We start from the raw sequence: 25,361 nt of genomic DNA on the forward strand, positions 1-25,361 counted from the left end.
TTGGAGAAAAGAGAGTGTCGCACCGATGGAACCGTAATGGTTCTTGAGAGTTTCGTCGACGAGTTTCTCAAGGAAGATCGACGCCGTTTCACTGTGATTTTTTATTCAGCAGTGAAATAGCGGGGTATCGCGAGAGGACTTGGAGAGTTAAAACGAGAAGGAAGAGAAGAACAGAAGGGCGAGGGTGTCGCGGGATCTACGTGAAAAATGGCGCTCGCGAATGGGAAAGCTCCGGAGAAGATCCGTACGTGGCCAGCATCTGCGCCACTTTTACTCGTCCTCGTGAAGATTATTCGAGGGAGTGAATAGAAAAGCAGTGTCGATGTATAAGAAAAGAGAAAAACATTGATCACGTTAGCTCGCGCTATAAACTGTTTCAGGAAATTAATGTTCTCCAATAGAATTAAATGAACTGTATTGATTACCACGTGGGAAACTTGTCGTGGAACGAGCCTTTCGGCGAACTGGATAAATACTAGCAGCGATATTTTTCACACTATTATTATACGCCATTAGTAAACAGTTAGTTATTCCGTAATTTCAATATTCTTCCCATGTTTCTCTCATACTCGGCGTTTAAAATATTTAATTCAGCAAAGTAGCGATTAGAGGTAACGGAAGTTCTTTAAAAGGAGAAAACGGAAGCAGACGGCACGAGGGTTTTGAATTCAGCGTCACGGAAGAAAGGATGCAAAGGCACATGGATGCTGGCGACAGTTCCCAAAGGATCCTAACGACGTATTTCTCATTTCCTGTAATCAGAGCGTTCTCATCCGTCCGTCTCAATCGAGTCGCTTCAGCCTGTTAGCGGACAGTTCTCCAATTCAAGCGTTCGAAACGCGGCACCGAGCGGAGAGCCGGCGAGCGCGCCGCTGATGAAACAATAGCGGCCTGTCGCCAACGACGAAAGTGACGACAGAGAGAGAAAGAGAGAGAGAGAGAGAGAGAGAGAGAAAGAAGCGAAGCGACGAGGAGCACAGCACAGACACAGAGTGGAGGAGACAAATAGAGCGAACGAGGGAGGACAACGAGGAAAGAGGGCGAGAGAGGGCCGTCGTATTATTAAGCAAGTAAATTAATAGAGGCTCGGCGAGCAATGGAGAGCGCCGCCCGAGCGAAGAGGGTGAATATTCCACGATAAACAATGCCTACAGTTCGGAGTTTTGCACGGGGCGAGCGCGCACACACGCTTCGCGACGACGTGTACGCGCGTTCGTTGGAAGCGGGGATTCTCTAGGAGGAGAAAGAGGTAGAAGAGAAGGAGGAAGAGGCGGCGAGGGACAGAGAGTACCGGTGGATACAGGAGAGAGAATCAAAACTGCGACGTGTGGTGCGTGAACGAGCGAGCAAGCCGAGCAGAGGAGGTGTACACGCGCGTGAACTGTGCAGAGAGCCTAGCGTGTTTGTGTGTGGACACGAGGGTTGCTAAGCAAAGTAAGTAAAGCACCTGTGGGAGCTGGCTCGCTTTGGAGGGTGGAAGGAGGTACGTTAGCTACGTTAGAGGTGGAAGAAGACGAGGTGGGAGAGGAGAAACGTAGCAGAGACCGAGGAACGAGGAGCTTGATAGCGAAAGAGAGTGGAGGCAAGGGGGGAGAGCGAGGAGGGAGGGAAAGGGAGCGCGAGCGAAAGAGAGAATAGAGACTAGAGAGGCTTGGCGAACAGGCGAGCCAACCCCGGGAGGAAGCCAATCAATAAACTCACTCACTCGCTCTCCTACGGAGAGAGACCTACTGCTCTCCCTACACTCGCAATGCGACTATATATGTATACAGGCAACCTGGAAGCCTCCATTACGTACGCCCACTCGGCTGCCTACAGCCATTTTGTAACCGTTCGCCGTGCACGGTTTCTCTCGAATCTCTGTGTCTTCTCATCCCCCTGAGCAAACGAGAGAGACAGAGAGAAAGAGAGAGAAAAAGAGAGAAAGAAACGAAGGCCGAGGAATCGAAAGACGACCCGACCTGACCACGTCACGTTCAACGATGACGAGAAAGCGCCGTTCGGCGAGATCAAAGGAACTCGAACGGCTGTCGATCGAGATCTAGCTCGATATCGAGTTCTTCCTCGCGATTCTTATCATCGCCAATGATCTTTTCCCTTCTAATTATCCATCGAAATTTCCTCTCGTGAAACGAGAAACGTGTCTCCATGGAGAAACGTGTTTTGAAATAAAGGGGAGAAAAAAAGAAGAGCGAGAAAGAAACGAGAATTTAGATTTACGAGCCACGAGGAAAAATCGAGAGCTGCAGCGGAACCAAGTGTTTCCAATTACGCCTAGCGTCGAAATCTATGTCGATGTCTCGTTTTGTCAACGGCACGCGACACATGGTTTTCGAAAATAACCCTGTTCGTTCCCACGAAAGCTGCTCGGAAGTTACCAAGACCCGTAGCCAGCGCGCCACCTTCGAGCCGGGTTATTACATGCAGGTTACCAGGGCGGAGCTTCTCTTTCGTCTTTTTTTCCTCATAAAACGCTCTCACGAAGAAAGTAACGCGACCTGGTTTATTTTCCTCCGCGTTCTCCGTTCGACGCTCCACCAACGACGAAATTGCTACTCGCGAAAGGTGACCATGTCCCTTTACCTTCTTTTTATTTCTGCACGTCGTGTTTCGAGTAAACGCGCCACCTGCGAATGTTGGTGTCGCGGCGGCAAAAGAGCGACTTTTTCCCCATAATTTTAATTCTGCCCCGATAAATAATCGTTCTACCGTTCTGACAGATTTTGATATATCGCCGATGTATCGCGATACAGCGGCGCGCGTCGAGCGTGCTACGCGAGAGAGCGAAATAAATTTCCGTCGTAAATTCGCCCGTCACTTTTTCGTCCGTGCTGCCATTATTAATCAAAACACGGATCCGTAACGAAAATACGGATCCCGTGGGCCGGCCTCTATCCGCCCGCTGAAAATACACACCGTCACCGACGAAATCACTTACTCCGATACAATGTTTGCGGCCACGGATCGACGGTGTCGTCCCCAATGCGCGACAACCACCTCTTTCTCGCCATCGATATTCCGCAGCTTCCCTACAAGATGAAGTGCAGGGGTTCTCGTGTTGACAGCACCCTCGTAACTCTTATCCACGAGCGGCAAGAACGAGCATCCGGTTTGCTCGTCACCCTTCTTACGGATTAATTGTCGCCTACCTTCGTTTGGGCGTGTGTTGTTTTGTAAATACCAGTCTCGAAACTCGATGGGGAGAAATGATGATTGAAACGGCACGTGGAATAAAGGACGACGACTCTTGAAACGGGCGAAGATAGAAAGAGTTCGACGATTTATCCCGTTGTTTTCGGACGATTTTACAATCGTCTCGTAAAGCCTCCTTGGATCAAGTAAAAAGAATCGGAAGCCGCGACTTTGAGATTCGAATCGAGTATCTTTAAACGCGAACACGAAGCAGAAAAGGCAGTTGTCCGTTTGGTATAAACATCAACGGGCCGCTTAAAATTGTGTATCACTCCGGTTATATCGGGGCAAAGATATTACGAATTCGCGATAACGATAACCATTGCTGCCGGGATATGTGTAACGAGTACGAGAGATCGTGACTCCTGTTTTAATGGCGGCACCGAGAGCGGTTCTCGAGCCACGCGAAGGGACGAGAGAGAGTGGAACGCGGCTGGTGGTTTAATCTAATGGAGCCGAGACCCATGAAACCTGGTGATAAACTTACCCGTAGGCGGCCAGGGTTGGATCGTAGGGATAGTAACCCGTAGCGGCAGGTTGGAGGGCGGCCGTGCCCCATGCAGCACCCATATCCGCCGTCATCCCCATTCCCGTCGTGTCCTTCAATCCGTACGGATTTCCCTGCAATCGAATCGCATAATTAATTACCTTAGTAGAGATTGCGGCAACTCGAACGTGTAGAAATTAGAAATTCAAAGTACCCTTCAAAGTTACGGTTGGAAATTAAAAAAAGAAAAAAGAAAGAGTAAATAAAGATTCTGTTTCCGCATGGAGGAATTTAATTTTAGATAGCGCAAATTAGCATTATTAATTGGTAATTATTTGTAACATCAAGGAGAAGAGACAAAAACGAACAACACGATCCATCTTCCACCTTCTTATCTATCTGCGTATTAAGGTCAGCCGTGCGAGAACGCTTAAGACCGCAATGTTACAACTAGCTTTATTGTAAACATTGGATACCATATGACAACGCTACACCAACTTTTAAAACGATGATCGATTAGCTACAAGCGACGATGGTTACCAAGGATGAATACATTGTCTCGGCAACTTGCACACCTTCCGGCGAAGCTAAAATAAATACACGGTATAAAACTCAACAACGTGTATCATTTATCCGTACGATTACACGTACCGTTCGAGATATCGCATTCGTATGTTAACAAGAACGGCACAAGCACCAGAATCGCGACCATGAAGAATGATATACAAAAGCGACGGTTATTTTTACCACCGCCTCGTGACTAATTTCGTCTCCAAGCTCGAATATTCCCTGTCCCGAACGGAGCAGCCCACTCGCGGCAATTTATGCAAACGGTCCATCCGAATTAAAATCGATCGATCCATCATCTTAAGCGGCAATCTCGCCGCGGCGCAGGTTCGTTCCAACGAGGTCACGCGGATCAGTCAATCCATCGACGAGTGACTGACGATCCGTTAATCGAGCTACACCCACGAGAAACGCTCGTATTATCCACCAGCGAATTCGTTCGCCAGTAATAAAACGATTCCAGGGACGATTATCGCCGCGAACAATCGTGTACTTCGCCGTTCTTTTCTCCTTCCACTTCGCCTGGTTCTTCGAAAGGAAAAACGAAACAAACGTCGGAGAAAGAGAGACACGAACGAGGCAAGGGAACGAAAATTTCGAGTTTTAAACGAGCCAACGCAGACGCTGCGACTCCGTCTCGGCCGGATATATCTACTGGCGCACCGACTCGCGGGAATTGGATGTTTCCAAGTGTCGGTACAAAGCGCGTCATAAAGACGCCCCTTGCTTCGAGGCAGAGACAGAGAATCGAGGAGAGACCCGAAGAAAAAAAAGGAGAGAATAGGCAGTGACGTTTGGGGGTGGAGAAGCACGAGAAACGGTGGCGGCGCGTTTGCTGGCTAATGGTAGCACAATGGGATATTATTAGAACGAAGGCTTAAAGCCGTTTGGCGCCAGGAAGTTTCGCGTTACACAGATCGGCGGCGACTCGTTCGCCTTGCTTCCCTGACTCTTAATTCTCGCCGGGTTCATCCCTTCGTTTTGATTTTCGAATCCGCTCCGCTCCGGTAGCCGTGGCTACCTTTGTGGACCACCGTTCTTTCCCTTATACCCTTCTTTTTTCCCTCCTTCCTTCCAATATGTAAAAAAGAAGCGGAGAAGAGGAAAGAAAGAAAGGGCACACGTATTTGTCCCCTGTTGCCGGACTTCCATGCCTCCTCTTTCCACGGAGGCAACTTTAATGGAGAACCGCGGGTGGTCCACCGTCGACGCCTCCAACTATTGTTACGAGTGCGGAACGCCGCTCGGTCACCAGCCGATTATACGACCCACCGTGCATTATTAAGGTAGCAATAAACATGCGCCAGTCGAATTTTCTCAACGCATTAGGGCAGATAACAAGCCTCGCATAGACTTGATCCTTATATCTAGTCTTCAAAACTACAAGCGACCGACATTAGCTTTAAAATCATAGACAATTAACATTAATATTAATATTAATATTAATATTAATATTTCTGTAGTAACGAACCATTGCACTTTCGAATATGAAACCTATACGTTTCTTTCTCTTCCAATAAACGCTCGTAGAAATTACAGAGACAGTATCTTTCGCCGTTTGATCAGCGTGCGTCACGACACAGCCGCGTCTCCGGGCGAAAAACGATGTCGCGGCCGATTATTATCAGAGAGCACGTGCACGAACGGATATCGGTGGATCGACTGCGATGAAGCGATTTGCGACTGGCGTGCATTTCAGTATACGTGACGAGCCCAGAAATTATTAAACAGCAAGTGGAAGCGTATAAATTCGATTAACGTTAGATTCGAGGCCGAATAAACGTCCCGTTCGTCCTTTTCGTTGTTCGTGGTTCTGATACTCGAAAGGTGAACGAAAGGGCGAACTCAAGTCTTTTTTTCCATGTTCCTGTACCACGGGTGCTACAATTTAAAAAATTTCCAAGTTCTCGTCGATTCGTCCTTGATCGCGTATGGAGAAGGAAAGCGAGAGAACGGCATCTACTTCATTTGCTGAGAGTTCTTTTTACGACTATGTTGTATGATACGTACTGTTCGCCGGAACTCTAACCTTTCCTTCGCTATAGAAAGCTTCGAACCTATAACCGCTAAACCGATGCAACTTAGCAAAAAAGGAGAAGTTACAACCCTTTTTAATTCCGTGTAACACAAAACAAAGCTAAAACAAACCTTGCCACGTTACTCTAAAACTTAATCCAAACGCTTCTTCCACACCCTCGGGAAGCCGTGATTCGCCGCGCCCGCGCGCGCACACACATACACACACGTACACTTACATACATACACACACGGCCAATTAGCACACGCGGCCGTACTGCCCGAAAGTTTGACGGGCGAGTACAATGCCAAGTTGGACGGCGCCGTTTCGCGGAGTTCGATCCTGAGGTCAGCGACAAAAGACAACCGGCGGAAAAGTTGGCCGAATATAAAGAGGGGACGACGTGACACGAGGCCCTCGAAGTTTAAAGTTGGAGGCTCGGCCAGCAGTTCGGCTCGACGATAATTTAATTAACGGTCGACAGGGTGGGTCGAAGGGATCGGACGGAGTTTAGTATCGATGCGTAACGATAATGAAGCCGTAGTGAGTTTTCGCGTGGGACAGCAGCTTTCAGAACATTCTAAGCTACGAGGCGATCGGTTCGCGAGATTTCGTTGAACGTTCCTTCATTCGCGAGATGATAGATCGTACATGCTCTCTATTCGGAAGACTATTTATTCTGCGGAGAGCTTGCGTTGAACAAGGACCACCGTGGTCGGCTAAAAGAGGCCGCTTTTTATTAGTTCCTTTATCGCTCTTCGCTCTCGCGCCACCCACTTCATTCAATGCTAATCCGATTCTTATTATATTATAATGCTCGTCGAAACGACGGCGCGCCGGCCGAATCGTCGGAAGCACATGCTTCCTGCTTAACGATCCCCACTTTTTCTGTCTTTCTCTTTTTTTTCCTTCTTCGTCTTTCGAAGAGACAAAGGTGAAACGAGGAAGAAAAGATCGAAGGAACACGAGAAGGAGCAACGGCAACGTAGAGGAACAGGTTGAAACGAGGAAATTCGCGCCGCTATTGGTTTGCGCGACGACAGCATCGTCGTTGCTGCATGTGCCGCCTGTCGATGACCTTATTTGAATCACCTCATTATGTAAGAATTTCGTGTACGCGTTCGAGCTGGCGCGCGCGCTCCGCTTAGGTAACAGAATGCGTGTTCGCGAGTCAAGTACCGAGCTGAAATCAAAGACTTTTATTCGACTTCCTTCTTCTGAAGTCTTACGGGTTTCTTCTTTCCATGTACGCGAACGATCATCATGACGTGGAAATTTGCGAAGGTCCATCGCGCCAGAAAGGCGTTATTGCCCAGTAAAGACATTCAGGGAGCCATGCAGCGAGAGGAATACCCGATCCGATGCGAGTTAGCCGGCGGGAAATGGGGAAAATAAAGCGAACGGTTTCAGCGTATTCGCGACTCAAATGGCGGAACATCTGCGAAGATAAAAGTTGCTCGAAACAAAACCGTTGCTTATCAAACTCGACTACATTTTATTTCATTTCGTAGTCAATATATATATCTGAGAAGCGATAAGATTACCTACATTATATTCGATATGCGTTACTAATAACTTCACCCTTTCAGATAAGATTAGTTGGCGAGCAACAACTATTTTCACACGATAACGCAGCTTTATTACCAATTCGGGTACTGGTGGGTCGTATTTTCACGCGTGTGCCACCCACCGTTTTATCGTTTGTACGATACATCCAAATAAGTATTATTTTTATAGAAACGTTTATCAACCTGATTACTAAGCAAAGTACCATGAAAATTCCCTAGATGCTGGCAACTTACGCGTTACACTTTTTAAATCCTTCCACCTCCTAGCGAGATTAAACGACGTTGCACGAACGTCAAGAGGGCATCGATATCGCGAGCGGAGGGTGACCGCGGGCTCGTCAAAATTCTCAAAATTCCCGCTGGTCGTCCATTTATGACATTCCAGGCTCGGTTGTCGCACGACCGCGGGAGGCTGAACGATCTCGTCGCGTGCACGAAATTGCACGACGCCGCTGAAATTCCACGAAGGGCTGACCAGGGCGAGCAGGCCGCGGGCTAGCTGCAATTTATTGCGATAAAGGTGCAAAGCTATGACGTTCGACGCATCGTCTCACGACAAATGGCATTCCTCGAGCGTCGATCGGTCAAGCCCGACTAATAACGCCAACTACCGTCCGGATAGGGGAGCCGCGTTGAATTTTTCGTCTGACGTCTGACACGGGGGACTGCGGTAGGTTCGACTTCCCTCCAGCTACGTATCGAGCAGACTACGCATTGTAGTAAATAAATTCAATTCGTCGCGTCAGGTCGTTTAAAAGCAATCTGTTCGGCGTATCATTTGCTTCTCAATCTAAAGCGGGTTACACAAATTTGTATGTCGATGAATTCTGTATATTAAGCTATGTACGGATAGTGCAAGGTTGACCCGCGAGGCTTGCTCACCCGATACCTGCCTCGCTCGAGTTGCCTGGTGCGGTCACGTTGAGTACGCGAAGCAAGCAAGCGAGGCAGGATGAGCCACGGTTACGCTTTCCACAAAGTCATTCAATACGCGTCCAAACGAAACGAGTAAGAAGCTGCGGGGTATCTTTGATGTTGCCAAAAATTCGGTACTCGTCGACTCGCCTCGAGACAGCCTCGCGCTGTCTGCGCATATCTTTACCTCTGCTTAATCCTGTTGTTGTCTTCTAGTCTATATTTTAAGAGATACAAACGCGAAGAAGAATCGAGAAAAAACAACATGGTTAAAAACAATGGAGTTAATGCTCGGGTAGTAGAATAAACATTCTAACGTTCTATCAATCAAAGTGACAGAAACGTAATACCGTCAGCAAAGTCGTAAGAAGAGAATACCTGGAATCCACTTTGACCAACAATATTTACCAGCATTTGACGCTCCGATCTTGCTACGCTTCCCCCTCCATTACACATGGATGTAAGGAACAGTAGAGGGGGGAGTTGTCTGTAACGCTGGCGTTGAGAGGAGCAGCCTTCAGCAAATAATTTCCAGCCTCCTATACCTACTCTGTATAAACGCGATGAACTCTGGTATTCTGAATCTACTCGAACGTTTCCAACTTAGAACGCGTCTACGTTACAGGATGTTACACAAGCGACGTGTGCAACGAGCATTATCAAGTTTCAGCCGGACACCATAACTATGTCGGGGAATAAAGATCGGTGGGCAACGCTTGTGTATTTACCGGGGACGCGTTTACATACATTAGTGGTGCGAGCGTAGCGCGAAACACGCGTTACACCAAGCCAAGAACCGTGTAGACACATTGTATCGCATGCGAGCCGCGCGTAACTGCCAATTATAAGAGCGTAAACGTTCCGCGATTAAGAGTGCTACGTGTGTTACGCTTATCAATGAGCCGTAAAGTAACGCATTTCGCGATATCGCGGATCGGAATGCTCCAACGGCTCTTTCATTGCGCCGAAGACATGCGACCGCGTGGATTCGAGCGGACGAGCTCTGCGAAGAGACAGGAAACGTCCGCTATTTCCATTTATTCGAATAATCGCGTGGGATCACGCCAACATGTGTTTCCAGATAAAACACAAGAAATTTCAATCTTTTTCTAAGTCGTTGCAACGGAAATCTTTCTATCCTTTTGTAGTCGAAAAGTGGAATAATATACGGCCTTGAGGCATTAACTAAACGCGTGAGAACCTTCTTGAATCGGATACGAACCAGATTGAGGGGGACAATTATAAAGTGAAACGAATTGTTGGAACGATACGTTAAAATCTACCGAAGCAGTGTCTCGAGGATTGCTAACAACACCGTTGTACGTAGGTTGAACTTGTTCGTCGCAGGATCGTAGCTGTGATTCGATCTTGAAGGACTCAAACGACAAAAATTTACGTTGGTCCCCTTCAAGTCTGAGTTTCGTACATCACACGATAGGTACGAAATCCTGTTTCTCTATGTACTTTTAAAGACAACCAACTTAATTCGCAATTCGATTTAATTAACAGAACGACAACAACCTCGACGACACCAAACGCAGCTGAACCAGTATCGACTCCATAAGTAGGTTCGTTGCAGCGCTACTTCTGCTTCCCGCCTTTCATTCGCTTCCTCTTTCCTCGACCCGTTGCGAAGAGCATCGAGAACGAGCCACGGCCGCGTTTAAGAATCGCGCGGAACACAATTTTTCACCCAGGCATCGAAGTTCTACTCGATAACGTTCCGCAGCTAATCGAGCGACAATTTATGAATGGCACTGTCGAGAAACGGTGTCATAATTGGCGTACAACGTGTCGGGAAATATCCCAGAATCAATTAACATCCGCTTCAAAACGCTACGCACTCGTGAAACGAACTGTGAAATAACAGAAATCACACCCCGTGCGTTTCAATCTGCATTCCTTGCGTTCGCGAGCCACCCGCACCCTATTGCCGATAAAACGCCAATCTAAATTAATTTGTCGACCCGATATCGTGCGTTCGTCGATAGCTGGCACATTCATAATGCTGATTGTCATGGAATCACGTGAACCGTTAAGGTCGACGATTACGAGTTTACAGGGGAAAGGGAGTCGAGCGATTGGATATGTTTGAATCAGTACCACTGATTCTGTTTAACCCATTAAGAACTAGCAGCGCCACGGCATTGCGTAATATTTTATTTTCAATTTGTTTTCGATTCGTATCATCGAATTTTACTTTTTAATATCGTTGCTGGAAAGGAGAATTCTGAGAATTTCATAGATTTTTGATATCTTGAAAGTAACAGAACGTAAGTTAGGGTATTTTTGTTTTTCAACTTCTACCATGTATGCTGTGTACGTACTGTGCTGGGTCTTTAATGGCTTGATTGTGCTGTATAACACAATTTAACGAATATTAATAGCGAAATCTTACAGGTTACAAATTACTTATGCTAATAAATTCTTCTGCGTGACAGTAGCAATTTTGCAATAAAAACAGGTATAACTTAGTTTTACAAATTGCAAGTCAGCTAAGTGTATAATTTACAACATGTTACTTGTCAATTCATTAATATTAATTAGTGCATTATTGTGCAAGAGAATTCTATTCTATGAACTGAAGTGACTATTACATTACGTGTCTGTTATAGATTTAATCCTCCGAAACGGGGGAAAACATTGACAGCGTTTGCTGTATAATACAGTCACTGGAGAAAGTATTTACAAATACTCTTATTTTCAATGAAACGTTGTTTCGATTTCCTTATCAGATTCTACGTTTTCATTACGTTCCTGTCTCGTTTCATTTCTCGTACTACTATAATGCTACTAATCAGCGTAATTAGGGTTCGTAATTGGTAGCTATCATCGAATGGTCACGACTCGCAACCCTCTTCAAAGAATCGCGCACAAAATCCAAGTCATTCTTACGTTTCGTCAGCTTGACTGTTCGAGATAAGCAGACGAGCGATGGTATCTCTCGTTATCAGTTCCGACTGGGACTGATTGCGCGGTGAAGATCAAAAAGCCGCGGTTAGCATTTGCGGTGGTAAAGATAAACGCTTCGAAAGAACCAAACCGTGTAACGACACGCGCGCATTATCGGCCGCTAGATGGAGTCACGACGATAACTTTCCAACTTGAGAATCGGTGTCGTGCGATCGATACACGGGGCACGGAAAATATTCCGAGGAAATTTGAATGTCATGGAACGATGAGGCTCGCGACAGTCGAAATCGCTCGTTATCTGCGATTTCATCCGATTCGTTCCATTTGGCGATGTAAAAAGCGACTGTATAATTTCACCCAATGAAAGGTGCCCAGTCGTTATCGAAAGACACGCGTTGCTGATTGGCTATGTGCACGATTCGAGGTAGAAATTCATCATAAACGTGGATATCACGGACATTCGTATCTCGATCAGTTAAATACTCGGTTACACTCTGTCTACCTCGCATCGTCACCTTGTCCTATTTTAAGGCGGCTGTCCCGTTAATTAAATCGCGCTCAGAGAGAAGCTGTTAAGATAAGAAAACCGGCACTTTTGTCACGGAAATATCTATTCCCGAACCAGTGGAATTTTGCTTCCGTGTCGATGTTGAAAGAGCGTTAAACGAATTCCAGTTTCAATTTGATTTCGATTACGTCTTTGTACGTGAGATTTAAATGGCTTGTAGCGTTTAAGTGGTAGAATGACGAGTCACTCTGGACGGTGCCATAGAGGGATAAGTCTGTACCTGGAACTCGTTGCCTGCCTTTATCCAATCAGTCTCGACTGGTTGGCAGAGGGGCGCAAGATTGATTGTTCCATGATTTCGTCCAAAACAACCAATTAGTATAATTATGCCGATAAATTCAAATTTAATTGGGCGCGCTTCCTCTCTCCACCCCGGAGAACTTTCTCGTACACCGAAAGCCAAATAACGATAATAACGCGCCAGTTATTATCTTCGAAGCAACGTATTTTGGAACAAAGTTCGGATCTAATTGCACGAACGATCCGTCGTATGAGAAAGGAAAGCAAACGCGTACACGGTGCTCGATGCACGCCACAGGAAACGCGTGTTTCGTACGATAAAAATTCACCGACACGATATTCTAACGTATGATACGGCGTGTCTCGAATTGACCTTTCACTCTGGCAAAGGATTAATGTACTTATCGTTCGCAACGTACTACGAGAGAACTGCGGCGGCAAAAAGGAGAACGTCGCGTCGCCGGCAATAAATGCAGAATTTAATTATCAGCTCTCTCTGTCTATCCCTTTCTTGGTTCCAAGCTCGCCGGTCGAAGTCGCTTCAAATGGGCTTGCAACATCTGGCGGACCGAGCGTGTTTTCCACGCCAATCTTTTTATCGTTTCTACCTCCCGGTGGTGAGTATCCACGCTCGAGTGCAGATATAAATTGGCCGAAACCCCGATACGATCGCGCGTCTATTTCTATACGTCTACGTCAACCGCGTTTTATCAGGCTATCGTCGATATGCTCGCGATTAAACGCAAACAGTTTTGCTCTACACGCGTGATCTCGCTCCAATCTCCCGTCTAGAGTTCATTTTTGTCGTGTTCAAAACACTTCATCCGCCTACGTAACATCGTCCGATGCCTCTCTTCCAGACGTCACATTACGTACCTAGTACCAGTTAATAACATCTCTTAATAATTCAACGCCCTATAGAGAATGACCGATGGTCTGCATATTCTCCACTTTACGTGTATAAAGTCGTCGCAGTCTTCTCAACTAAATGCACGTACATCGAACAGAACGCTGACCGTGTCGCGTCGTGTCGATCCCAAGCTCCTTTCGCTTCGAACAAGTTTTACAACGAACTTGAATGTTTCTCGCTCCGCCTACCTATTTCTTCGTGTCCTGCACGCGATACCGATTCGATGTAATTTCAATGTCCGCGGTGACTTAATTACCCACGCCGACACTTTTGTTCGGTAGCACGCGAGCCGCGATCTTCCCGATGTCATTTTCGTCTCGGGTAAAAGCGTTTCTCCTAACGCAACCACGACGAAACTTATTCTTAGCCGTGTTTTTTCCGCGCGATGAAAACGGCCGAGAGGAAACGCGTGTGTTTGCACGAGAAACGCGTGTTTCACAAGATTCCCGGGCAGTCTTTGGCGAGTGAGATTCGCCCCTGAAATATAACCGTGAATCCATCATGGAGTCCTCGTTAGACGTAGCTAGACGACGCGAGACGCGTCTTCCGCGAACCGAAACTTAAACGAGATTATCGTTCTGCTCACGACAGCCGCGCGTGAATAATTCGACACAGCCGGCGACGGAGGCGGCTAGAAAACGCGATCGAGTCAGACGCGTGAATTTCTCGGTGGTTCTAGCGGGCGCGAGAGAGACTCGTCTCCGCGTTTCCATCAACCGGGATTCCAAGCTAATTCGTGACAGGACCAACCGCTAATCCGTCTTGAGTTCGGCCAGTGAGAGTAATAATTGTCCGGCACGCCTAGCACGACGGTCCGATCAGTCTGCGACCACGATGGTCTCGCATATTTCACGCGTGAAACGTTACAAAGCGTATTGCAAAAGCACCGAGAGGGCGGACGTCTGCTTTCCTCTTTCGAAACGCAGCTAATAAACCGTTTAACGATCGCGTTTATAAATACGAGGCGCTCGTAAGTCTTTCGATTAGCGCTACAATACGCAACTCGTGTAATTTATCGTTTCCAAGTAACGAAAGTTATTTCGTCGAGCTATGTAAAGAGTGACACGAAATTCTTTAGTTAGACGAGCATACAGGGTGCTTCGAATAAAAATAATTCCTCATATGCAATGGCCATAGAAATATTCTGTAATCTCGGAAGGATATTCGAAAAAAAACCGGAATCTTACTATTTAAATCTCGCAACACTCGCTAACCGCTGTACACGATATTCAAATCCCACCCACCCTACAAAACATTCCCGTACGCAACAGCTTCGTTGAATAATCACCTATGAATAATTCATTTGTCGTTGCGTAAATATCGCTAATTAGCTTCTCGCAATTAACCTGCGACCTTCTTTCCTGTAGAGAAAGGGAAAAAAAGAAAAGAAAAAGAAACGAAAGAAAAAACGAGAGCAGCACACAAAGAAACAAGACGAGTGATACTCACCAAAGGAGGATAGAACGCAGAGCTGTCCATACCGATGCTAGGATATGGTCCTTGATCGGTGGTGGAGGGTGTCGGCGTAGGGTAAGACGAGTAGGAGGTTGCGGTGGGTGCTAGCCTCGGGTACGCTCCCAGTGCCAACCTGGCCGCGCTGTCGTATTGACAGCTGCAGACTGTTTGTCCGGTCACGGGGTCCGTCATCATGGGCCTGCCGTTTTCGCAGCAACCAGGTCCCGTAGTGCCGGCCACAGGGGTGCTCGCTCCTCCGGAGGCGGGTGCGGCCGCGGCGCCGGTCGTCGTCGCCGTCGACGAAGGCGAGAGAGCGCCAGGGCTGAGTGCGCCTCCCGACGACATCGCCGGCGACGTCGCCGTCGTTGGCTGTCCGCCGCTCACCAGCAGCTAAAATGATTTTAACGGGACGCATTAGCAACGTGCTCGCTTGCTTTGACCAGCTGATTATGGGTGTGTATAGGGTGTGGTTCGAAGGTGTTCCTTATGGATTTGGGCGGGGTTAAGAATTTGGATGTCCGTGAAAGAATTATTTTTTTACGTTCTATAGGAAAAAGGAAAATAATTTTTGGATTTTAACGTAGGTATGGTATATATTTATGCAAATATACACGTAAGAATAAACGATTGGAGGTATTTTCAGAGTTTGAGCGGAATGATAGGCGATCGAGATTTTTTCTGATTTTTTAAACAAACGGAGAATGGAAAATCTTTGGCCGTATGGGTTACGATCTTCGTGAACTTGTGGATAGATATCGTAGAACGGGTCGATGGTTCGATAAAAAACTGATTAACAGCGCTTTTGACGAAAGCGGAGATAAGAGGTGATCTTGTCAATGAAATTTGAAGTGGTGGCAACACCGAATAATAAGATAATCAGCTAGATAGGAAATTTAATTGAATTAACATTAAGAAGGACGAGTTTCGGGACGATATCTGATACATCGAACGAATTACGTTTAGATAATCGCGCTCGAGTATCGAAACAAGGTAGAAAAGCTGTACGTAAACAAATTATATGGCAATAACGTGGTACGATATAAAATCCCTACGCGTTTCCTCGTCCCTTTGTCCGTGACTCATGTTACCGCTGATTCATATTACCCGTTTCGTTGTCGTTTCCGTCAATAGCTCTTAGTTAACACCGTGTACCGATGTACGTAGGTAAAAAAAGGAAAAAAAAAAGGAAAGAAAAGAAAAACGTTCGCAGGTCGAATAAAACAAGTAGATACATGGAAATAAATTGCGAGTTAACCAGGCGATATCGGTTTTAAAAATAATTCTAGAGTAAAGGGTTAATAGCGGTAATGACGGTAATTTCAAAAGCAGGTGATACACGCTTATCGCCGCGGATCCGATTATAAATGCGTGCTCGATAACTCGATAGCAATTCCGTGTTACTTTAATGGACGATAATCGAGGATGGAGTAGCGGTATCTGTCGTTATTAAACAACAGATGACACACGACAATTAACTCCTTAAAAGGACCGTCAACGTGAGAAGGAGATCGAGAGGTGGAACAAATAATAATAAAAAATACGAACTATAATTCACTTCGGAAATCTTTGATCGAAGTTTCAAACGAAGTACGTGCTATGTTTCCCGTGGCTGGAATTATGTAGTGCGACATCAATGTTCACTCGCGATCAGGGTCCTCCGATAGCAATAATTGTCACGTAATTTCGTATAATGACAGCCGAGTATATTTGCCGTAAATGTCACTCGAAGCTTTCCAGACCGAATAAATTAAATGGAAATTTATCTTGGAGCAAGTCAAATTGTTGGCCAGCCTTCGTACATCAACGATCCTTGTTTACGCTTTTACAAACGACCAAAATATCGCATGAAAATTACGCTTGTCGAATGTTAATGCGGAAAGAAACGCACCCGACCGCTTTTTTTCGTCGAAAGTACTTCAATTTTGTTTGGCTGCTATCGCCACGTCGAGTACCAGAACCAGACCAACGATAGCAAATATCTTGATGCGTACGTCGTTCTCCAGCCTAATTGTTGTACACGTTCGTCCAAAAATATTCCACGTTTTATGTAACAAAGGATTATTATATTACACTATACGATATCGTTCGAGTGAAATACCGCGTGCAAACACAGAACAAGTTTCGCAACGGCAAATTGAAAATATGTTTTACACGAGTTGACGACATACGCGCTTGATATTCAAAAGAACAGACGATACTTCCAAAAAAATGCCAACGATCGGTTGATGGATGGACCTAGGTCGGAAAGGACAAGCTTCGCAAAACTATCGATAATTAATGTGGTTGGCGTAATCGATCAGGTTCGAAATTTACATTACAGTACTTCGGCTTAAAAAAACGAGATTGATATCGCGCAAGGAGAACAAGACATTACTACCACGATAACTGCTTAATTAATGTTAATCATTCCTACGATATGCAAGAGCTACACAAAGATAAAAAATCGTTTGTCTCGTCGGTCATAATGCACGTCATACCTGTTGCACGTCTTGTTAAAAAATAAAATATAAACAAACGTAACATCGAAATCGAATCGATAAATATACCGATAGGTTTTAATCGCAGGGAGTGCTTTACATAATAATCTTGCGTTAATAACTTCTCGTTAAGGCGTCTCTGAATCGTGCTTCCGTACAACTTTTATCGTCAGTGGACACCTCTAGCTACCTTGCGCTTACGCGTACTGGCGCTTCCATTACGTTTGAATAATCATACGACTGCTGAATGTCTCAACCTATTATTTTTGCTTAGAATACTGAATGTTCTTCGTCGACGCAGTATCGACGGATATAATTCACAGAGTCCTGGTTATTTAAATAATCGCGCGTATACTCCTAGCATTTACAAATTATCTACACGGACAACAGAGTTAACGACGAAGTGGAAAAGCGAACGAGCGAGACAAATTATTTCTAGATTGACTTTCTTGCGTTCGTTTTACCACCGCTAGCGATAAAGTAGCAACGCATCGCGTGTTGCTAGATAAATATTTCTATATCGAAATATATCTGTCACGCATCGAACGACTCCTCTGTTCGAACAGGGCGGAATTTAATCACGCACGGATTCCAAAAATACTCGTCTCGTGTATATTAATTCCCCCCGTTTGTTGCCTCTGATTCCACGAACCATGTTCTAGCGTTCTAGGCAGGCAACGGTGGCGCGATCCCGCGATTAATCGCTTCCCAAAGGCAGAGTGCGTCGTCGATCTCTCGCGTAGAGTACTCACGAGGGAAGGTCTGCGTACATATATATCGCGTAGGCTTCTCCGCGCGGTAAATTAGCTCGCGGTAAATGAGGATGAAATGAATCCTGGTAATTAATACGGCAAGGGCGTGGAGTTATTTCGAGAGAACGAGCTCCGGAGAGCTGAAAGGGTGGAAGGGGAGAGAGAGGATCTTGTGTATCGTCGCGTTGATAAAGAGAGTGTTCGTCTCGCGTATTCCGCTTGCTGTAGAAGCAGAGAGGAAAAGGAGACGAAGTCGAAGGAGGAGAAGAAGACGAGTCAGAGGAAAACTGTTCGCTCACGTAGCACCTTTCTATTCGTAGAGCGCGTGTCGAAATCGGAGGCCAGGCGACAGGACGCCCACGGGAAACGTGATAAATAGGATCATCGGAAACATTATTTTCACACGCACGATTTTCCCTTCGCCCCTTTGTTTTCTCGCTGCTCTCCGACAGAAAAGAAATCTCGTCGAACAAGAGGCGGAGAAGAAAAAGGAAGGAGGAAAAGAATGGAGAAGAGGGAGGAAGGAGACGTCGCCACCGTTTTTTATAACGCGTCCATATTTTTCGCGGCGTGGACGTGTTTACGAAAAGCGGGATTCCACGTCGCGCTAAATAGTCGTAAGATATTTCGACGCCCCGTGGCTGCCGGCTACAAATTTCGTCCGATAATTTATCGCTAGTGATACTTAAATAGCGTTCCACCGTGAAATTGGACGACGCGCCGATCATCCACGAGATCATCCTGTCGACCTCCGATTCACCGCAATTCGTATGCGACTTAATTTATTTTCATCAACATTGACGTAACTTTCGTGGTGAACAAGCTGTCGCGACCACTTTCGCTCGCTCCATCATCTCGCACGGCTTTTTCACTATCGAAAATATGCCCCCTTTCGGTATCCAACCCTAAGAGACGTACGCAAAGTCCCACGATATCGCTACAGCGAAATCTTCGATTAAAACGACACGCGTTCGCCGTAATCGTTTAGGAGTACCGGCGTTTCTCTATTTCCACGAGCGAAACGGTCTTCTCTGGTCGTTCGAGGCTCGTTCGCGCGCTCGGAAAGAAGCTGGCGCAAAAATAGACGAGAAAAAAGCAGACACCCGGACAGACCCGGTCTCGGAAGGGAACGAGGTAAACCGAACTTTCGTGAACAAAGAGCCGAGAAGAGGAGGAGTATGTGGAGGAGGAGGAGGAGGTGGTGGAACACCTCGAGGCCGTGACACATGCGTGCCTGTGTGCGCGTGTGTCCCCGTGCACGCACAATCCTCTTTCTCTGTATGCGTTCTATGCTCGTGTCTCTTTCCTTTCCCCGTGACTCTGCCTCGTTCCTTCCTCGTCTCGTCCTGTCATTCTCGCTCTCGCCAATTCGTCTCTCACGGAACGTTTCGGCTCCTCCAGCGCGTCTGGAGCCATTCACGCCCTGCTGGGTTTCCCATCGGAACCTTTTAAAAGCCCGCTTTCACCCCCGCGGCAGCAACCACCGCCGCGAAAACCCTACGGATCCTGAGCCTGCAGGAACAGTCCTGACACGTTCGTCCGTCCTTTCCTCTATCGTTCTACCTTCCACCACGGTTCGCTTCTGCAGCCCTGACAAACCCACCACCGGTCTCTTTTACTCGTCGACGATTCGGTGACAGTTGCGTTCGCAAATCAACCCCTCTCCAAGGGTGAAACGAACTCTCTGACGGGTTCTCTACGCGAGAGGCTTCGTTCGTGCATCGCCGTATTCGTGCGCCACAGGCAGAAAGAGAAACGCGAGTGATTGAGAAATAAAATTCAAATCCAGCCACGAGAAACGTTCGATCATGATTGCTGGGTAATTATAGCGTATGTTTTAATTGGAAGACGCTTGGAGCGGTTCGGTCTCGAGTGTACGCGCGAGCCAGTCGAGAAGCGAATGGTTCGTGGAAAACGTTAAGTATGGTTTATCGATGATCCGATGCACGAATAAGCGGTGCGTGACGCAGGTGTAAAGAGAATGCAGCCTCTCTCGACGTCGATGATGAGGAATAATTTACCGGTACGAACGTGTAATTTCGACGTAAGTGCGGCAACCCCTTATTCTCGATGCCCGCGAATTTACAATGTATCGATATCGTGTTCGATACCTGCACTGAATAAACTCGCGCGCGATCGATGAAATCGTCGCCTCTGTCGATGACTGCGCGATCTGGCATGGGTCGATCGCGTCGTCATTTTATTAACGATTGTTTCATAAGTAAATAACGTTCATTTCGAACATGAACGAAATGTTGCAACCATGGATCTCTCGTCGATCGTCCGATCGGTTAACACAATCACGAGCCGAAGGACCGGAAGTGCGTCCGTCCAACCTATAATTTCGTGCCGCGGACTATCGCGGTAATCGATCGGCCGATAGACATCGTGCTCCAATATCAGTGACGATAAAAGACCCTCGGGCTAGCTCTTCAATTTTTTCTTGAAAGTCGTCCATCTGATTAATTTAGACTCGGAAGGTAATCGTTTCCAAGAATTTCGATAGGCATCCGTCGACCACGACACGTCACGTTGACACGTTCGACTGACACGTTTGATTGACACGTTTTGCGAACGTGAAGACCCAAATTCGAAAAGCTAACACGGCGGTTTCCTTTATCGGTGTTTTTCCTCACGAAACACTAATCTATGCATACACGCGTGTCAGGAACGAAGACACGCAGAAGAAGAGGCCAAAGCGTGAAGACCAAGTTCTCGGAGAACAGGACTCGCACCGGTAAGTAAAGGGTTCTTCATAAACAGGATTACACGTGTCGAAGTTGAGCTAAGTAGCGGTTTGATCGCGAGTTATCGCCGCTCGTGCAAAGTAATCGGAGAAACTTGACAATGTGCCGCTCTTAGTCACCACTGGCACACGCGACAACGAAACAACCGACGTGATAATCGTCTAACAACCGATTTCACGGAATCACGCGAGACAATTTCAAACGTAATTCTGCGCGGACAGTCACCGGAGACTAACGATTCGATTCACTCTGAGAGGGCAAAATCCGTTAAAGCAAAAGAGTCCCCGTTGGAGAAGTAAACGCAGTCAGAGACCGATAGGAACGCAATACGCGCGCGCAATTCGCACGAAAAAGATGGCGGACCCAGGGATACGAATGGACAGAGTCTCTAGACCGATTCTCCCCTTCCGTCCCTGGCCGTTTCCTTTGCCAAGGCAGCTCCTTCCACCTTCCTCCACCATGTGTCTTTTTCTCGTCGCTGAATTCTCGAGTACGTAAGGAGGGCGCAGGAGCCTTCTTCAGACCTCCTTGCGACCCCACCTCCTCCTCTTCGCGCGAGATCTTGTACGACAACGGCATTTACGGCCCCGGACCCCGACAGCACTTCTTTTTCGCGACAAATTAACCGTTGCGGTGATCCTTTCTCTCTTTTATTCTCTTTCAGTTGCCAGTGAAACGTAGCTGAAATGCAACGCGTCGCGTGATTGCAATTTGTCTCTATCGCTCGTGGATAGAAGTTAATCGGATTTCCAGCTATGTTATCTGTTGTCTCCGCGCTGCGTAGAATATTGTTTGAAACTTAAACGTCTCGCGCCTCGATGAACGTACTGCGTTAGCGAACGAGTTTCAATCCCTTGCCATTTATTTCGGAACGTAATCGTATCTCGTGTCGAACTACGATGTGGAGCATTACGGTTAGTTGGCGGTGGTGTCGTCAGCTTCAAAGTAAGAATGGAAAATAAAAATCTACAAAGCATTCGATGACGTATGGTTTCTTTGTTCGTCGTTCGGTGAAAGTTCTCAAAGGAAGCACCGATTTTTCTAAAGTTCCTATTTATAGCGAATGAATCGTTGATCCACGCACTTGATGGCGACATAAACAGAGCCGTAACAATGGAAACGAGGAGAAGAACGCAAACGTAAGAAATCGTGATTTCCCGTCTGTGGAGTTAGGAACAACGACAGACACCAGATGCCAATGAAATATCGTACAATAATGACGGCAACAATTTAACGTTAATTACCTCCGGGGGCTAAAGGGCGCCACGGAATGCCGAGAGCGGTTTCGTGGAGCGTCCCGGCTTTAAAAACGTCTAGATGGAAAAGGATGCGCGTCAGGGGCCGGCAAGAGATCTATTTGAAGCCCTAAAGACTCCGTTAAAGTGGCTGTAACTCGACGTTAAGAAGGCGTGAACGTTAACCGTACGAGTGACGGGACCGCTGGTATTTTTACGCGGCTTGCCGAAACACGTTTCTTTACCGACCGACTAAATTTTTACGACGGGTCCCGCGTCGGGGAAAATTTGTGAAAAATCCTCGCCCCGACCGTTTGATTTTATACCATTCGCCGAAAGACAAACGAGAAGCGATTCTTTCTTCTCCTTTCTGCGCGATCTCTCGTTCACACTAAACGTTGATGTTAAAAAGGTCGGAGTACGAAAAAGAGAAAAGAATGAAGGAGAAAAAGAAATAGGACGTTGCTCGGCGTTCGCGTACGCGCTGCAAAATAAAATTCACCCGAGACAGGACGCTCTCTGTCCCGAGTGAAATTCAATCTACACGATATACATATCGATCGTTTTTCTCAGAAACGACATTCCTGCCGGATCGGCCGGGTATATACGGTCTGCTGCGGCCGAAAGAGACCCAGGTCCCCGAGAAATCGTGAAAAGGAGAAGCCCGGCCGAATTCGCACCGGTACGAGGCCGTTCCCGTGCGAATGAGACACGTGCACCTTTAAAGAGAAACAACCGGTTTCCGCGACGTGCGTGTAAGGTCGGTGCAGCAGGACGGTGTGGTGCCCGGTAGGTAAGTACGTGCGAGAATCCGTGCCGTAATTGCCGATTCCGTCAATCATCGAGCAGCCTAGCTTCATGCTTCCACCGAATCTCCGCCGATGCCGGATAAACACCACGGGTAATAACAAAGTATAACCGGATAACGATGGTATAATAACGCGAGTTAACGAAGTGAACGAACCTCGAAATTCCCTGGTCGGTCATGCAATACACGGCTGTAGGTACGTGAAAGACGTATGTATAGAACGCGAAGCTGATATCTCGACGGGCATTATTGTAACCGATCACACACCGTCGACGAAGTAATAATTTCACGAAGTTAATCGGGTAACAACCGGCGGATTTCTGTGTGTATCGTTACAAATTGCTACGCGTATCGAAAGGATACGAGGGGAGTATCTTTGCTCGGGTCGGTGGTATCTACGATCGACGATACGCGTCAAATAAACCGCAATTAAATTTTTCAGGGTTTAATACGAGGGAATACCGCGGTAACGATTCGCGTCGTTTCGATCGACTCTTTGTTACGCTTTCTACGCTATCGGTACAGTAGAGTACGAAATGCGTAAATACCAGGTGCACCATTCAGATAAAAGTTGCGAGACGCAACCCCAAATTGCGACGATCAAACGGCATTTAATCTCATTTACCTTGTAATTACCGATTACACGAAAAGTATAGCCTCGGTATAAGCTCGGCACAAGGTCGCAATTTTTACCCGCCCGGGAGAAAAACGCGGTGGCTGTCCGCGGTTAAGAAAATCACAGCGAAACGTAAATCGGAAGGTCCATTTCGGCCCTTCCAATTGAAAGTTCGCCGACGACACTGTGTTCGTGAACATGGTAAACAAAAAGTGAGTGGATGAAGGACAGGAAAGAAGGGGGAGAAAGAGGGAAAGAGAGCAAAGGGGGAAAGGGAGACACGAGAAGAGCGTAGGCCACGATCATGAAAACTGATATTACGGAGATATCGAGCGCTTCCGTGTTCAGGGCCGTAATTATACGGCGAACCGATGTATCCATTGCGCCATGCGCGTTATTGCCATTACGCTCTCGCGGACGTAACTTTGCAAACAGATGCTTGACCGTTGATATCGAAATCGCGCGATGCGCTCTGTTGCAAACGGCGGGGACGTTACGATAGCGAGGATAGAGGAGCTCTCTCTGCTCGATTCGACTCGGCTCGCGAGTCGAATGCGATCGTAAATTTAGCGATGCTCGGGACCGATCCACGTCGCTCATTAGACGCAAGAGACCAGAGTATCCACGTTCTCGTTGTACGAGCATGATTTCTCGGATAGAATTCGAGCTGCTTTCTACCTAGACGATAGTTTTCATTACTCTCGGCCAAGGGTATACTCTATTTCGTTTACTCGATAAGCGTAAACGAGCGAACGAGTGAATTTTGACTCCCTACTACTGTCTCTCGTAGCATGTACGTACGTGTACATAGACACACCGATGATTGGTCGTTCGGTAAGAAAAACATTTCATGGAAATCGTTTTGTCGAACTTAATCATCGACTTACAGATCGAGCGTGTATCTATGTGTGTAATATATACTTATATACGCACTTACATATTACGAAAGAAAATACGATTTTCGCTATGGTAGAACGTCGTTCCGTTTTCGTTGAGCGGTTTAATTAATGCATACTCATCGGTGTCTTGTTAACAAGCAGCACTGTAAGAACAGTGGTACTAATAACTTTGTTACTAATTATTCGCCGAACGAAAAAGTAATTACCGTCGTTACGCGGCCGCGCATAATCGGCGAACAGATGTTCCCGCGTAGAAAGTCGACCTGTCCGACATGTTTTACGGCCGCTGACAAATAACGGAAGAATCGCGATCGATGCGTTGTTGGCGAACTTAACGAGCCACGGCCAATTGCCGTTTCTCATTACGCGTTAACAAACGAATTCTTAAACCGTGTCTGCGAACCGTGCGCCCTCAACCTTTTTCCCCACCACTGTTCCAACCGCTTCTCTCTCTTTCTTTCTTTCTCTCTCTCTCTCTCTTTGTCCCTCCCTCATTCTCTCGATCCTACGTGATTATTCAATTTTTCTACTAAATACACATTGCGTTGCATTCTTGATTTCTGAACAACTTTTGCAACACCGCATCGACTACCAACGCTGAGTCGTTTCATAACAAGTATCGTTACTTCTTTGACGGTGAATTAATTAATATCATTAGGCTGTTAACCTGTGACCCCAGTCAAAGACATAACCAACGTAGATGTAGCGCTTAAGAGACGCGTACCACAAGTGCATACCGGTATGTCATTAACGTTATATTAGGTGGATTCGAGTTAACACCTTGCCCTATACTACGCAACGCAGTCGTACAAGAGATTATAGAAAAACTTCTTTCCAAATATTCGCTTTAGTTTCTATTTATCTGTCTTTGTGCAGATCGTAATTCGTTAGGATCGGTATTTCCTTTTCCTTTTTTTTTCCAACAACCGTGACTATTCGTCGAGTTTACTTTCTCGCTGGAAGCGAAATTCTATACCTACAACTGGATAAACACC

At 46.6% G+C, this 25,361-nt stretch overlaps 1 protein-coding gene across 1 annotated transcript in view; it reads right to left on the minus strand.

The window, feature by feature from the left end:
- LOC138190211 (homeobox protein caupolican) overlaps positions 1 to 25,361 on the minus strand; it is a 54,801-nt gene that overhangs the window by 24,819 nt on the left and 4,621 nt on the right. The window contains exons 2-3 of the mRNA XM_069132845.1: positions 14,827 to 15,222; positions 3,680 to 3,813 (exon numbers count right to left, since the gene is read on the minus strand). Coding sequence (XP_068988946.1) covers positions 3,680 to 3,813; positions 14,827 to 15,222 — 530 coding nt within the window. The remainder of the gene's footprint in view (positions 1 to 3,679; positions 3,814 to 14,826; positions 15,223 to 25,361) is intronic.

The sequence above is a fragment of the Bombus flavifrons genome, chromosome 1 (assembly GCF_040668555.2).
Source record: "Bombus flavifrons isolate JBK064 chromosome 1, iyBomFlav1_principal, whole genome shotgun sequence".
Classification (NCBI taxonomy): Eukaryota; Metazoa; Arthropoda; class Insecta; order Hymenoptera; family Apidae; genus Bombus; species Bombus flavifrons.